The following is a 17129-nucleotide window of genomic DNA, read 5'->3' as shown; positions in this document are numbered from 1 at the left end:
GGAGAGTGAGTTATAACAGTTGTTTAAGTGCCTGTTTCAACATTCAGTTTGGCTCATTTGGCCTTAAGTTCTCCTGCTCTCCTGTTAGTTTAATCCACTTTAACCTTGATAAGTGATAAACTGGTACACTCACACAAACTGTGACACAGTTTAAAATAAATACACTACACTGATTTTATGCATTGTTTGTCTACCTATAACCTGAAAGCTCCCAAAGCATTGAAATCTGTTTCTGTTTAATTATTTGCCAGGTAACCTTGTACACAGGGTTCAATATACACTTGTGGGTCTGCTCTTTACTTTGAAGGATGAGTGACAAACTTTTGACCAAAATGACCAACAGTGGTTGTGTTCAGAGAACACAATGGAGAAGTCTCCGTAACCTGAATTATCTGAAGTAATATCACGTAAAAATCTTGCTCAGATTGATATGTATGGCATTAAGCTAACGGCTTAGATGTTAAAATCATCTTACCTCAATTAAAATGGGCCTGTACCCAACCCTAACTTAGCTCATGACTGTTCAGACCGGTACTTAAATGAAGCCATTAAATGCACTAATAGTGGGTTTATAAAGGGTTTGTGTCCTGATCACAGACAGGTTGGCCTTGTGAACTTCAAATCTTGTTAATCAGGTTACATAAATGTCTGCTGTTTTCTTCAGCATTAGTAGGGAAACCAGCTTGGGTGCTGAGACAAAGTTATTGTACCATTGGACAGATGTCAGGCCTGTTGAATGCGATAACAAGGAGACGTGTCATCAAACGCCATTAATGAGTAATGATTATGAGTGCAGTCATTATTTAACATCCATTTAATAAGCTGTACAAGTGGGTGTATCATCTTTGTAATGGTTTTCAGCAGATGTGTTTATTTTGTCTAAAATGCTTAGGCAAGTTTAGTTTTAATGACTGCCAATTCATTACAATACCGTTTATAATTTGTACAGAAAGTTGCAACAGCTGCATGTATCACCAAGCACTAACCTTCCTGAAGGAACACACGACAGACAGGCAGACAGAGAAAAACATCATGTTTTCAGTAGAAGCTATGCAGATGTATTTAGCATGATAACAGTTCTTTCATGCTTATCAGCATCTCACCAGTGCTGCACCACCCCTATGTTGATTTCCTTGCATTTATTGGCACGCTCGTAGTTCAGTGAGCCCCCCACATGCGGCTGGTAGAGCTGTGGCTCCCTCCATAGGATGGATTAGTTGTTGTAGCTCTCAGATCAAAATGAATTGTAAAATTTGCACTTATAGCTGTTGTCAGTTTTTATTGCATCCACTCAGAACAGCCCTTCTCTTCAGATTCAACAGGCCCATTCTTGTAGCTTTGGTGTCTTATCACAGCCTTAATTACAATAACAACTATAATTACTCATGATTAGGTGCAAAGGTGGGGTTTGTACACATAATTACTGTGTATGTGTGTGGTATTGATTCTTTGTTCCCAGAGGGAACACACAAGGTGGCAAAAAGGAGTGAGGGGATCAGAGGAAAGATAAAAGGGGAGTGAAAAGAGAAAAAAAGTTAATGTGGAAATCAAATCATTGTGGTTTGAACTACTGTTTAAACAGCAATAACAGCAATGTTTGCTGAAATAGCAGATTCAACCCATCATTATGACATTATAAAAATGTGATATAATGAGTTCAATTCCTGTTTTTAATGAGTTTAACACCAATAACCATGCCTACTACAGGCTAAATGACATAAAGGTGCCGTGTTGACATTTATGCTAGTTTAAATACAAAAGCCACTGTACAGATGTCAAGATCATAACTTGGTAAAGCATTCTACCAAGTTCAAGAGTTATAAAGTGTGGATTTGAAATGAGGCAAAATAACTTACATGTCCATGACAAGATTGGATATTCACATCCTGACTCATTGAAAAAGTTTTTAGCACTGTAGAAATCCATTGTTTTCTGTGATGAATTAGAACCACATTAATTAATTCTGAATATTACTTTGTACATTAACACATTTATTCTTTGTAAAAGCTTTTTTCCGGATATATGTAACATAGTGTCATAGTCAGAAAGCATTCTTTCTGTTTTTTTAATTACTGTGAAACAGTTTACTACTTTTCAAAGGCTTTATTGAAAATGTAATGGGTGTTTGACTGTAACTTCCCATTCTTGAGCTCACCTCCCCATTAATTAGTTAACAAGGATTAATGCTCCTTAAAGTACCCAGCCTTACCTTAGACTGTCAGGGCAGGGTGTGATGTTCGCCATGACACTTAAGACACTTTCCAAATAGTTTTACATGTTAAGCACACATAGACAGATAGATAGAGACATAGATAGAGAGATAGATATAGATCTATTTTTTCAGCCAGGTAGTGTTGGGTGAATAGTTACCTGATGGCACAGTGAACAGAACATAATTAAAATATCTGCAGAAAGGCAAAATAGGACCACAAATAAGAATGATGATAAGAATCTTATTCTCTATCCTGTTGTGTCATGTCCATTATTGTTTTAAGCATTTGCTCTGTCTTATTGTTGCTTGGACACACATATTGCTTTCTACCCATTTTCCTGTTTCTCTTCCAGCCATTCATGTTTATACGAATGCTCTAAATGACAATTCTAATATCAGTAAAACGGCTTGAAATCCACATAAAAACTCACAAAACTCCTGTGTTCAACACACAAAAGAGCCATAAAGAATGGGTCAAAGTGTTTTTACGCGTAAGAGAGGATTACTTTTATAGAGGATCCAATCTTCTCGATGCCTTTAACAAGCTGTAATCAGGACAGATTTACTACAGAAACCCACTTCAGATCGCCTGCCTGCCTGCCTGCCTGCCTGCCTGCCTGCCTGCCTGCCTGTCTGTCTGTCTGTCTGTCTGTCTGCCTGCCGCCTGCCTGCCTGCCTGCCTGCCTGCCTGCCTGCCTCTGCCTCCTGCCTGTCTGTCTGTCTGTCTGTCTGTCTGTCTGTCTGTCTGTCTGTCTGTCTGTCTGTCTGTCTGTCTGTCTGTCTGCCTGCCTGCCTGCCTGCCTGCCTGCCTGCCTGCCTGCCTGCCTGCCTGCCTGCCTGCCTGCGTTCTCAACAGTAAATGTAAATGCATCACAGAAGCGGAGGCTCCAGACATCCTGATAATTACAGCCTTTTCAAAAGTTCAGGTTAAATACCACAATAAGTGACTGGGCAGAGTGGGAGGGTGCTAATTGAGAAGTGTCCATGGTAACTAGAACAGCTGCTGTTAAAACATCCTGGTTACCGTGGTTATGTGTTGGGGTGCAATTATTTGCCTAATGGTACTCTTAATATTTTCTCCTTTGCCTTTTCATTCCCTCACTTTTTGTCTTTTGCTCTCTGATTTCTTTCTCACCCACACACCCCTTTTTTCTTCTTTGTTATCTCTCCATCTTGACCCCCTTAAATGTTCAAGGGTTTCATATATTTTAAGCTAGTGTGCTTTGTGTAAGAGTAAATTATTTTATGGCTGCTGTGGAAACAACAATGACTTTGTTTTAAGCAACAATGTACCGGTAACTTTTATTTTCAAAATCGATTATATATTCTTCCTTGGTAGTAAATTGGATTTGCCTGTCATATTGTTGATGGATTTATTTTAAAGACATGGTTATCTCTTTACTTTAATATTAACTACAAAAGGGTTGTAGTTTTAATTCTCTCTAAAAATAAGTTAATATTATGTTATTCTGCTACTGCATTCTTGAATCTAGGGAAATTACCCTCTACATTATGCCCACCTGATATTGACATTGAATGTAAAAAATATTTCTTTCTACCTCCCCCGATGTCATTGACCTGTGACTCTCTGTGACACACACACACACACACACACACACACACACCACACACACACACACACACACACACACACACACACACACACACGCACACACACACACATCTAATCCCCATTTATTAACCTGTGATTAACATGAAACACAAAAGGGTCGGTTGAAGCTTGTTTTTTCTCACGGGTCATAAATCTATTGCTCCTTCTCACCATCCATCAAGGCAGGCCTTCTCTGAGCTATTCTGGGTGAGGTCTTTTATTATTTTTCCCACACTTTCCTCCCAGAAATGTAATCTGAATGTTTAGTGCAGTAGGAAGTATCTTGTACTTTTTGCTCTACATGTAAGGAAATGAAAGCAAAAGAGTCTCTGCATGTTCTGTCATAACCCAGCGGACCTGCATTTGGGTCACAGATGTCATTGCCCTTTACTGTGATGAGGGCTGTGCACGCAGCAGCCTTCTCTGGGCTAATATGGTGGTTTTAACACTTTTGATGTTCAGTTCCTCAGTAATCTTTTGCTCCATCCAGTCATTGTTTTCTTCTATAGTATAGGCATTGTAATTGAAGAGAGAAGCAGCAAATTTAGGCCTTAAGCTTTTTAAAAGCAAAAATAATTCATGATGCCGATGCAAGAATGTTGGCCTGACTGCAGTGTGACATTTTAATATTCTCTCTCTCTCCCCCTCTCTCTCCTATTCCCCTCCTCTTCTTGAGTGTTCAAACTTCCTGTTTCTTTGGCTAAATAATGCAATCTAACATTTAATTCGGGAATTTGAATTTATACTGCAGGAAAGATGATTCACGCACTCTAGATCTATTTCAGCCCATTTAAACCAGTGTTTGGGTTCCCACAAACACTTCAGTTTAATGAAGTCAGCAGGACTGATTGATTCTTCTTATTTTTGATATTTTTATTATTCCTCTTTCTTTGCTATGTTGTCATGGGTTAACGGTAATCAAAAATCACAAATTTCACAAATTGCTGCTGCGTTGTTCAGCTTACAGTATGAGCAGTGACTGGGAGACTTGGCTCAGTTCCAGTCTCAGCCAACTTTGTATCCTTTTTTACTGATTCACTGGTGCACCTCAGGTGATTGTGTGTATCCTCACATCAACATGTTTGAATCCAGCCTTGCTGGGATATTTGAAGCCCACAGTCATCGTTTGGCCTCTCCTCTGCTCTGGTGTCATGGTATATTTCTGTAACTCTGATGACTCCTGGCTCTCTAACTGTCTCCACATCAGAAAGGTGATCCGCTTAGTTATTGTGTCAAAACATGACTTAGGCAGCTGTCAGCAGGACCAACACGAGAAGGATTTTCACATGTTCATCCCATAATAAGAGTTCTTAACAGGTCATGATTTCTGTCAAACCAAATGGGGAAAATAATTACTTACTGCTGGCTGGATATAATCCAAAAGCCTGCTCTGCCCCTAACAGAAGTATTTTGGTGATGCAGATATGCGCTGTTTGACCTCAACATTTGGATATATTGCAAAATGACCCTGATTTTTCCTGCTGAGTCTGTACAGACTGTTTATCATGACACTGCAAACAGTGCAGCCTTAGCACTGTTTCTCACTCAGGAGGCCGAGCAAACAGTGGCTCAGCGACAGTCGGGTGTCTCTGCTGCTGACAGAGGTCTTTCATCAGTGCACATGTCAGCGTTTACTTCAACTCGTGTGGTCTAGTATTATACTCTCTTATACCCATGACAAGCAGCGCCCCTTTTTTCTCAGGCCGGATGGTCTGCTGCTTTTTATTATAGAGGTCAGAGGAGACATTTGGAAACCTACATGTCACAGCAGCTGTTTAAAAGTTGAGCATTAGTTTTGCAATTCATAGGGTGTGTGTGTGTGTGTGTGTGTGTGTGTGTGTGTGTGTGTGTGTGTGTGTGTGAGACTCAACTTCAGGGATGCAGCATCTTCATTGCAGGACCCATCATTTCCTCCCTCTGACCTGTCTCTCTGACAGAAGCATCTTGAAACAGGCAGTTTGACACACTGTTTATCTGTTTTTTCCAGTTACCTGGGATGTGTTGTTGTGGTCAATGTTGAGTAAGAAGCAGCTCAGCTTTGTTAGTCTCTTCTGCCCCACAGTGGCTGCTCTGGATAACAACAATGATTAATAGTCATGCTTTTTTCTTTCTTTTCCTCTTTTAAATTTAAAATTCATTTTAACAGGGTGGGAAAATGTCTCATTGTTAACTCATTTTTCATGATCTTATTTTATGAATTATTTTTCATTTCTTCCTTTATACAGTGCATATCATTGTCCATTGAATTCTTGTGTTGTGGCACTTGAATTTACTAATACTACTGTATATACTATGGCCTACTGCCACAATTCATAAACACACTTAATACTGCTGGAATTATTGTGCCGATAAGCAGAAAGTTTTTATTCTAAAATTGGGTTTAGGAGAAACTCTGAGCTGGTATAAACCTGCATTGACTTACTTTAGTTATGTAGTTGTGGTAGTTATAAAATGAGAGGGTGAATCAAGAGATGTAGAGATTGTGTTTTAGTGAAATGTTATTTCATGTAATTGACTATCTCAAGCACCTGAAAACACACTCATCAACAGAACACTCATCAACAGAACACCCACTTCAGAGATACCTGATCGTAAATGTCAGTCAGGAAATGTATCAACAGAAAGGCAGACAAACACTGACTCTTGTGGCTCTTGTGGTTCTGATCAATAACGTCAATAGAACATAAAAACAATAACATACGCACAGAATATGACAGTGACATTCAAATGCATTCAAATCCATTTACGGTACACACGTTACACTATTGCTATTTTGGCATTTTACTCAGGTGCGTCTATAGAAACTGGTTTAAATGGAACTAGAGCGTGTGAGTCATCCTTCCTGCAGTATGAGGCAGCCGTATAAAGATATAGACATTTTTTCCCGTTTAGTCCTGTTATATTTATTTGCCTATTCAATAAGGGTGCACTGGCCACAGTCTGGTGGCTTGTTTCAGGGGATCGGAATTCACTGGTGGAGTGTCTGGGAGGGAGCAACATTTAGAGAGCAAGAGTGAGAGAGAGAGCACCATGAGGGGAAATGGGGGAGGTTCATGTAAACGGATCTAAGAACTCTGAGAACTTATTAGATACAGTAGTGGATTTCTGAATGTAGAGAGATGCTGGAGGAACCAGAGCCAAAAGGACGTTTGCTCTAGTGTCCTGAGTTACATTTTTTAGCTCTTTTATTGCCTCACTTTTGATTCCATGAGTAAAGTGGAGGTTTGATGGATTTAAAGTAACACTTGCTTTTTTGTTTTTCTCTTCCTGGAGTTTTTTTTTTTTTTTTTTTTTGATTCACAGTAAAGCAAAGCTCAAAATGGATTATCTGACAGACCCTGAATTAATAATGCCAATATTAGTGGTCACATTTCACTTTTTAACTGCAGCTGGATTTTGGATTTACTTTTGTCGACAGATGTCCAGTTTTGAAAAAGGTAAACTATTTTTAGTTACTAACAGTTGGCTTTGGGAAGATGCAATTTTTTTCTACCTTGTCCAATTTCGTTCATCTCTTCTCACATCAGTGTTTGATCTCTTTGCACCTTAACACTGGCTTTATCTGCTTCCTGTTTAAGCTCCTCCTCACTTCTTTCTTGACATGTTAGTGTTTTAAATGAACAAGTTTAGATTTCCCTTTAGTCTTTTGCTTAGAAGTTGGGATATTGTGGTTAGCGTTATGGTAAAGTTTGCTGAGCTTTTAACTATTGTATGTTTTCTATTTAAGTTTGAGAGGGATAATAGCCATTTCTTCTGTTGTAGCTCCAGTTCCTGTGTTTTCATACTACTGTATATTACTGCAGCAGTTTGCTGCCGTAGCTGTTTCTGCTGTGTGAATCATTGGAGGAGATTCTTCCTTATTTGGCTCCTCGTAGAGAAAGGCTTCTTAAATCCTTGCACAGTGCAATCATATACTTGTGTCCATGCAATGTAATGCAATGACTGTGGAGTCTGGCTTTTTACATGAAGGAGCTGCCATGCTGTCAGTAAAAAGCTGCCAGTAGTCATTAATGTGTCATTATTCAAAGCTACTGGTAAATACTGATGCAACACCCCAGATTTTGCATCAAATAACAGTTGTTCTTTGTGGTTTAGATTAACACTAATACTTATTTAGAGCCTGATTTTAAACTCATTGTGTAACAACCGGAGGTATCTACACCATTTCAACACTGTGTTTATACTAACACTTACATACTTACATAATGCATACTATACCGTTGCTCTGTCATAGCTCATATTGTAACACTTGTTTTAAATCCAGGTGCTGGATTTTTATGTTCATCAGTCAGAATTTTAGGCACTTTTTTGTTTTGTTTCCATATATCTTTTTTATGTGTATACGTTGGGCCACAAATAGAATTCAAGACTTCAGGTCAACATATTTTTCCCACATAGCCCCCTGGAAGATATCTATTAAGATCATTTGAGCACTTTCACATTACACAATATCTTTTACTTGAGTGCTATTATGTCTGCAGACTAACTGCAGAATGGTTAATGTTCTAAGATGGTCACTAAAAATGACATCAGAAGATCCATCAGAGTTGCTGGCTTTTGTTATATGCTGCTTCTTGTTAGACTGTGTTTTAACTTCGTTTTTATATACCATTCTGGAGTTACTTCAAAGCTAAAATGAAAGAGAACATTCACCTCAATGCATATGGATTCTCTTGCTCTCTGCAATGGTGTGATATTATTGTTTTAGATGATCTAAAATTGTCAAGTGCAATTGACATGTAGGTCACAAAATTTCATGGTGACACACCATGTTTGCAATGTTTGCAGCGTGTTTGTTACGATGTGGTGCTACTAGTTTTCACTCAGGAAACCAGAATTGTCACTATGGTTGACCAAGCATGATTGAGTGTGTGTGGATCTGTTAACATTGCATATATTATTGGGAGTTAGTAGACAGCTTTTTAAAATTATTATTTTTATTGTTAATGTTGAGTGCAGGTTAAAACCAAAATATAAGAAGCTGGTACAGTGGGACCTCTACTTACAAATTTAATTTGTTCCAGAAGTTGCTTTGTAACCTGAAAATTACGTAAGTAGAGACGCGTTTTCCATGTAAATGCCCTAATCCGCTCCAAGCCTCCATAAATTTGGACATATTTTTTTTAATAAATCATAAAAATGCATCAAAACATGTAACAAATACATGTTACAATTAGATTACCGCACAATAAATAAAAGCCTTGGATGTAAAGAGGCCTGATTATGTGAAGCTGTTAAAAATATACAGTCCCTGCTTTCCAACCCACATCGCTTTAACTTGTGTTCGTGGGCTGATTTTCACAGTGACCGTTTACATTTGTTTTATTCTGTAATAGAATGTTGTGCATTAAAGCACTGACGGGTTTGGACCAACACCAAAGTGGACTGTACAGAAGCGAAGACACATTTAATCATTTGTCAACTTGAAATGATCAAAAATCTTTGCTCTCCCCAAAATTCATGTGTCTCTTGTGGCTTACCACAGACTGTCATCTGCTTTTGTTGATGTTGTGTGTCCTGCCATTGAGCTTTATGTGCAGCTCCTTCATTTCTTCTAATTAGATGTTATTGACTTAATTTTACCATTTGCAATATCTTTGTTCTGTGGCCACAGCAGGGTAGATTGGAGATAATCTGATGACAGGGCCTGTGTTTAACTGGGTTAATAGGACAGCTGGCAAATTAGAGCATATTAGGTATTAAACAGGAAATGGTGTGTTTGCATTTTTAAAATAGACCACCAGGCCTTTGAGACCAAATTCATCACTAGACCTGTTTCCACAATCAAATATTATATAGCCAAGTGAAATTGTTCACTTTTAGAGTCAAGAGTCAAGATGCACAAGAAACATGTAAAAACCCTGCTTCCGAAAACTTGATCCCCCCCTTCAAAAGAGGAAAGAACACCCGGAGACAGTCGGCAGGGAGGACGATTAGAGGTACTAAGGGGAAGGACAAGGTGGTGGAGGATAAGCACGTCACATGGTATTAGCTGTTTACCCTTGTCCAGATATTTTTAGTATGGTTCGTCTTCAGATGCAGGAAGACACTATGTCAAGATGAACGGAGAAGCGAAGGACTGGCTAGAGGTAAAAGGGACGACATGTAAAGAAATAAAAAGGAGTAGCAGCGCTGCTGTTGAAGTTTGTTGTGATGGTGTGAGTGCGTGAGTCCTGGTTCAGCCCGATCAGCCCATGCTTTTTTTTTAGACAGGAGCTGCCCTCACATCTGGCCTGAGTTTCTGCCATGTGACTCCATTACAACTTGTTTCACCTTTGCAGCCTCATTGTTTCCGATCTGTGGTGGGGTTAACCCAATTCTTTTTTTAATCATGACAAAGTTGATACAAGTCAGTACTACTTTTAACTTGTTTGGGGCAACAGAATCATTTTAAGAGAAGAAAAAACCACTAAAACAAATGTGTAGCAGAGAGGTTCTGTGTGTTCAAACGTGTGAAATTCACAGTAAAACCTCTTCATTTCTTTAGCAACAATCCCCACATGCTAAATCCAAGCAGAGTTGTCTTGCTTGTCTGAAAAGCAGAAACATGTGGCCGAATTCTATATGAGAATGATTATAGTCATGATATCTATGATAGTCATTTTTTTAATATGTGCACACCCAAGACACATGCATGAAAGACTGGATTGTTATATTAAATTCAAAAGATTTGCCAAGCCTTCCCTGAGGCTTTAGTCAGAGAACACTAATTTCCTAGAAAACTGTAGCAAAGACAGGGATTTTATCTTAATATAATCTATATTGTTCACTATTTTATGAAAGGAAGTTGGTAAATTGGGGAAAATACATTTTATACTCTAATTTTTCTCTACTTATGTTTAGCACTCTGTGGCAAAAAGGCCTAGGTAGTACTGTTGAGGTTAATTTTGTCATCTAGAATATCTAACTTATTAGACTAACCTATTACATTATTTGTATGGGGGGGATAGCATGATACCTTAAATACTTGTTTTACTCTATTAGTAATTATGTTTTTCATTTAAGATAATGCTACATATGAGTATGTCAGTGCTCTTCTCTGGTTTCTGACAAAGTGATGGGGTGGAACATACTGCCTCTAGTGGCATGGCATGCCTGTATATCGGCAAAGTCAACCCATATAAGGCACAATACAAAAAAATAAACCTGAGTGAGGAGAGCTCCTTACCTTTAAAACAGAGAATTTAATGCTAAAAAGAGAAAAGACAGAGATATCACAATCTCCTGTGGCTCTGTCAGCTGTAGATAGAGTACACACCATCTGCTGTGGCCTGAAAATGGAGTGAACAAGTATGACGAGAGCAAGAGAGTGAGAGTGAGAGCGAAACTGCCTGGTGAGGAAGTAGAACTGAGGGGAGGGAGCAAGGCCGTCCTCTGTGGGCTCAGAGCGAGGATCTAATGCTGACTTTGACACACACGTGTGAGAGCAGCTGCTGTTGTGGAGAGAGGGACGGAGGGGAGGCTGATATGACAGCTATCACAGGAGAAATTGGTTTGAAGGGACAACTGAACCACAGAAAGGTTTAGTCGAGAGAAGAGAAACTAGAAGCACCTGCTTGTGTTCTCCTGCAGGATTACACTTCCCCTGCTTCATCCATGAAGAAGAAGAAGAAGCTTATCTCTGAATGATGTCTTTTCTGCTATAAATATCTGACTGCTGTCTTGGATTATTGTTCACTGTTAGCATGACACGGCACTCCATTTAGCACTGAAGGAAAACCGTGAGAGCTGTGAGCAATGTGGCCTGACTACAGGAATGAATGTCATCTCAACGCTCACCTGTACTCGCTCATGTGCTGTGCAGGTCAGTGTGTGCATCTGTGTGTCTATACGAAGTCTAGTTGTTCAGTGGTAGCAGTATTGTTCACGTCCCGTCAGCGGTCCGAGTGCTTCATGTCAGCTCGTGTTACTTGAACACTACATATTAGTGACAACATACAGGTAAGGATTGCTAAGCGTTGGGTGAAGGATGAGAAAGAACATTTTGAGCGTTTGTTTATGTTGTTGTTGGGAGTGGTGCACATGTTACCAGTACTGTCCCCTGAGAATGAATGGCTGAATTAATGCCTTTCTCTTGCTCTCCCATTTACATCTAATTCTTTTTTTAGTTTAACTGGCAATCCTGGCGCAATTACACCACCATCGTGTGTGTGACTGTGTGCTTGTGTGGGGGGATACAATGGATTACTCTAGGCTAGTTGAGCTACCCTGGCAGGTTTTAGAAATAAGGCGTGCTACAGTGCTGAAACTGTTTTGCAAGAGTGTGTTGAAATATATGTTCTCTGCTCAGGGCTGGTCTTTACAGTGTAAACTCCTCAGTGGTCCATCCTCCACGTGGGGACTATGTTAGTGTCGTTTCATTTCAAACCCGATTTCCGCGTGTGTGCGCGTGCGTGTGTGCGTGTGTGTGTGTGTGGTGTGTGTGTGTGTGTGTGTGTGTGTGTGAGAGAGAGAGAGCGAGAGAGAGAGAGAGAGAGTGGATAAGATAAGCTCTTCGTGGCAGGAAGCTACACTGTCTCCTTTCCTCACGACAGAAACAGAAAAACCGCTTGGCTTGGCTCGCTGTCTTGGGATTGGCTGCCACTGGATACTTTATATATTGGAGGGAAAAGTCCGACATGCAGTTGAGCTGAGAGTGAATAGATGATAATGATGATTGTTATAATATTTAATATTATCCTTTTTTGTTGTGTTTGACATGAAAATCAAATATACACGCAATCAGTGGTTGTTTTGACAAATTCTAAATTATTCTTTCACAGTGTAAAAAATTGTTATATATTGTTACAGATAGTTAAACACATGTTTTTTCAGAAGCTATATGAAAACTATTTAATTTTAAAGGTTAGTTCAGATAAGGTAATATATTTACATTGTATATCATCTCAACAGATATTTAAACAATTTGTCTTTGGTTTTTTTTGCAAAAAGCATTGGATAATATAATATAGTACTAACAATACATAGAGCAGTGTTTCTCAAACTATGATTTGTATGTATTATGATCCCTGGTACTTGAGAAGCACGCGCGCACACACACACACACACACACACACACACACACACACACACACACACACAAACAACAACAATCACAAATGTGCTGAGACTTACAGAATGATTATCATATCTATTGATGAGAACTTCAGGGGGTAGCTTAACTAGCATGTTGCTTTAACTGGCAGCAAAAAAATATGGCGGTGGTTGTTGTTTACTGAAGCATCCAACAAGGGTCTTTTTTAAAAATCTCCCACTTGGGCCACATTAAGACCACAATGAAATACATAACATCTCTTAAATGCCAAAATCTCCATAAAAGAAAGAATGCTGGATTCTCTCTTAAAGCCAGACATACAAAGAGGGTTTGCAGAGGCAGTGTGAAGGAAGAGGAGGTGGCAGGGGAATATAACAGAGTTGCAATCAAACATTAGGCTCTATTCCTGACTTAGTTAAAATTCACTACAGACCAAATACTGTTGGACAGTTAGGCAGTACACTGAAAGCAGAAAGAAGCAGGCGAGATCTAACTGGTAAAAAGAACAAGCAAACCTCAGTTTACTCAAGATGATGTCATCTAAGTTAAACATGGTACGGATATCTGCAGAAGACTGTGTGAGAGGTCAGGCTGGTAGATAAAGAGGGTCTTATCAACACAATTTCCACTTGTTCTTAGTGAACTTAGAGAGCCTTCATCATCGCTCAACTATTTGTAGTGCAGAATTATTGTAGTAGTAGAGATGAGTTAAATGAGGATGAATTAGTTATGATGCGGTGTGTGTGTGTGTGAGAGAGAGAGAGAGAGAATGTCCTTGCCCTTTGATCAATAAAAATATGGATGATATTTCAATAAATGTTATTTCTATGTGTTCTTCAGATGAACGAGACAGGGTACAGAAAAAAACCTTCACGAAATGGGTCAACAAGCATCTGATCAAGGTATGTGCCATCGCATTGTTTGAGTCCACTTCACTCAGTCATCCAAAAGTGAAAAACAGTGAGATGTGATTTTTACTTTTTTTTTTAAAAAGAAAAAACACATGAATTGTTAATAAGATTTAATATTCTTATTATTCACATAAATAATTTGTTGATATCACAATTCTTTGCAACACATCAAATAAATAATGCTGGAATTATTGATGAGTAAAACATAGTATTAAAAGGTAATGCCTTTAAAGATAACTGGACAAGCTGTCTGTTCGTGACAGCTTTGACTTTAAGCACTTTTTATTTTTTGAAATCTTAGGTCAAAGGGAAAAGATAGTTGATCCATTTTATCTTTTCTAGCTACAGTGTCTTCTGTGTATGCATGCACTGGACCTTTCTGCCATGATCAGACAGTACTGTGTGTTCCAAGTGTCTCACACACAGGCACAGTGGTCATCTTAAACAATTCAGACCATTTTTTTATCACATGATGCCAGACGAAGGGCTCGACTGACCCAATAACTCTGGGTGGTTGCTGTCCCTTTGTAAGGTCAATGAATGTAACTCCATATCAGCTGACGCTGCCTGAGCCACTACTGGCAGTAAATATAGGTCACGATAGCAGCAGCAGGACAGGTGGCAATATTTTTAATACTTATGGATTATTTAGTTATGTAGTTTATCGTCTTCGAATACAGAATAATTTCTCTATATATTTGTAAATAATAAACACTAAAAAGGTTCATTGTCAGCATGGGACTGTTGTTACTTTTAAAGTTGTCTTTCCATGTAGATTCATCTGAATAGTCAATGATGCAAACGCATTTAACTGAATTAGATTTAAATGGTTGTAACCATCATTTTATTTGTCTACTCATTTACACTTTCACAAAATTGTTTTCTGTTTGGTCCGTATGCATTTGAATGTTTTAAGCTTCTCAGGAGAAATGGGAGCTATGGGAGTGTGTTTGTACAGTGTAAACACTGGCCTTTCAATACCTGCTGGCATGCAGTGACACATTTTGACCCTTTAGGCTGTTGACACAGTAGCCAAGGAAATATGAGGATTCAAGGGGCAATTTAAGAAGATAAAGAACTGTTAACACTGTTTATCTTACAGGGGTAGTGATGTGATAGATGTTTATGCCATGAGAAAAGCAAGAAAGCAGTCAGATGACATCTGTAGTTACTTTTAGTTCTGAATCAAGTATAATTTGTCTTTATTTTCTTCCCTCTTTTGGCTTTTTTACATGCTTTACTAATTATTAATTAATATTTTTAATACTGGTATCTGTTATGGAAAAGGTTATTTTAAGACAGCTGGAATGATTCCTGTTTTTTTACAGCTTAAAAAAATCTTAATTCAATATATTACATGTGTTATGGTCTGTCTGTCCGTCCGTCTGTCTGTCTGTCACCATATCTATAAATCTTGATTTGTATAGCGTCTTTTACAATCAAAATTGTTTCAAGGTGCTTTCCAGAATCCCAGGGCCTAACCCCAGACAAGCAACAGTGGCAAGGAAAAACTCCCCTTTAACAGGAAGAAACCTTGAGCAGGACCAGGCTCATGTAGGGGGACCCTCCTGCTGATGGCCGGCTGGGTAAAGAGAGAGGAGAAGGGGGAGGACAGGTAGAGGAGAGAATAGGCACAAGTCAGAAGGAGCGTTGCCCCTCTGGTCTGTAGTTAAAGATGTTTATCTCTCCATAGCTTCGTCAAATCATCTGGAGTGACAGGTTTTTAAAAGCCCTAAGGTTGCATTGTTCTAGTCTTTAGCCCCAACCTTGTGAGCGATGTCGATCACAATGTCGATCACCTGACAGGCCTCTGTCACCCCACTGGATCATGGTTTCCTCTCCCCTCCTCTCCTCTCCTCTCCTCTCCTCTCCTCTCCTCTCCTCTCCTCTCCTACCTATTCTATCCTCTACCTGTCCTCCCCCTTCTCCTCTCTCTTTACCCAGCCGGCCATCAGCAGGAGGGTCCCCCTACATGAGCCTGGTCCTGCTCCAGGTTTCTTCCTGTTAAAGGGGAGTTTTTCCTTGCCACTTTTGCTTGTCTGGGGTTAGGCCCTGGGATTCTGGAAAGCTCCTTGAAACAATTCTGATTGTAAAAGACGCCATACAAATAAAGATTGATTGATTGAATTGTTGGGTGTGGCATCTTGTCAGTGGCTGTCCCACTGAGACCACACAGTGTGAATGGGGGATGAGTCTTTAAAAGCATTGTAAGTGGCAGGTAGGCATTGTTTTAGACACCATCCTCTTTAAATCCAAAGCAGCATGAACCTGAAGTGATCTGAAAGATCTCTGAACAGGAGAATAGACGTCATTTCGTCCAGTTCTCAGCCACCAGGCTACTACGGGCTGGGCAACTCAGAACCTATACCAACATCTTGCTGTAGTTTTAAGAGCTTTTGTCACAAAGCTTCAGCACAAGCATTTCATAAATTCACAATTGCTTGATCCATAATTGACCTATTTAATTGTTTTAGTGATTCTTCATTTTTACCTGGTAACATTGCCCTTATGGCTGCACAGGTCATTTTCAGACAGTTTCCATTTATATCAGAGTGGCCTTTTAACAGCTGGTGTTCATACGTCATAGATGTGAGAATCCATTCAGAGAACTGTGAACCTGTGGCATTCTTGGAAATAACTCAACAGAAAGAAAGGTCCTTATTTCTAGTTAGTGATAAAACCATCGATTCTTCTTGCAATCTAATTACTACAGTCATTAGCTCCTGTTTGAAAACACATGATATTTATAGATATTAATAAATGTGTTTAAAGAAGATGAGGGTAAAATAAACAAAGCTGAAGGAATGAGGATGGTTTGATGTAAGTTAGGTTTCATCTGTTAGAGCTCAAGTTTTAGCACAATGAAGAATTTTGAGATTTGAGGCTGTCGTGCCCTCTTCTGGTGAAACGTGGTAGCACAGGTTTTGCGCATTTTTCATTTCAAACATGATTGAGAATTTTCATTAGTGTTGCCAAATTCTGTCATTTATACTGAAGCTTAAATAATATGATGCCAAGTTTAGAACATTAAATATAACCTAGCCTTCCTATCATGGAGTTTACTGTGTATGAGATTTTCTGTCTGCACTGCCTCTCTGTCTCTCCATCCACCCGTCCGTCCATCCGTCCGTCTGTCAAAAGCACCATTGCTGATTCACCTCATGAGTCATCATGTCAGCAGTCATTGCCACTGAAGACAGCCCAACCTCACAGCATTCACTATGGCATAAATGTCATGGCAACAGACACAAGAGGTCACAGCTGGTGTGTCACCTCTGTTGCCTCAGTAACCATTGTTGAATCATCCTGTCAGTAGTGTTGGGTCAATAGAAAGGGATGTTCAGTCCCTGGACACTAAGC

The 17129-nt window shown here is 39.3% G+C and overlaps 1 protein-coding gene across 10 annotated transcripts in view; it reads left to right on the top strand.

Annotated features, from left to right (window-relative positions):
• Positions 1-17129, top strand: part of macf1a (microtubule actin crosslinking factor 1a) — a 140618-nt gene that overhangs the window by 34924 nt on the left and 88565 nt on the right. For 8 of the 10 annotated variants that reach the window (XM_057034651.1, XM_057034654.1, XM_057034652.1 and 5 more), the window contains one exon: positions 13699-13760. In XM_057034651.1, coding sequence (XP_056890631.1) covers positions 13699-13760 — 62 coding nt within the window. Of the gene's footprint in view, positions 1-6954; positions 7262-11310; positions 11629-13698; positions 13761-17129 lie in introns of those variants that run through there. The other 2 variants (XM_057034644.1, XM_057034647.1) reach the window with 2 other exon arrangements.

Source organism: Takifugu flavidus, chromosome 6 (genome assembly GCF_003711565.1).
Source record: "Takifugu flavidus isolate HTHZ2018 chromosome 6, ASM371156v2, whole genome shotgun sequence".
In the NCBI taxonomy this organism is placed as follows: Eukaryota; Metazoa; Chordata; class Actinopteri; order Tetraodontiformes; family Tetraodontidae; genus Takifugu; species Takifugu flavidus.
The sequence above is the reverse complement of the archived record's forward strand: the minus strand, read 5'-3'. Positions and strand labels throughout refer to the sequence as shown.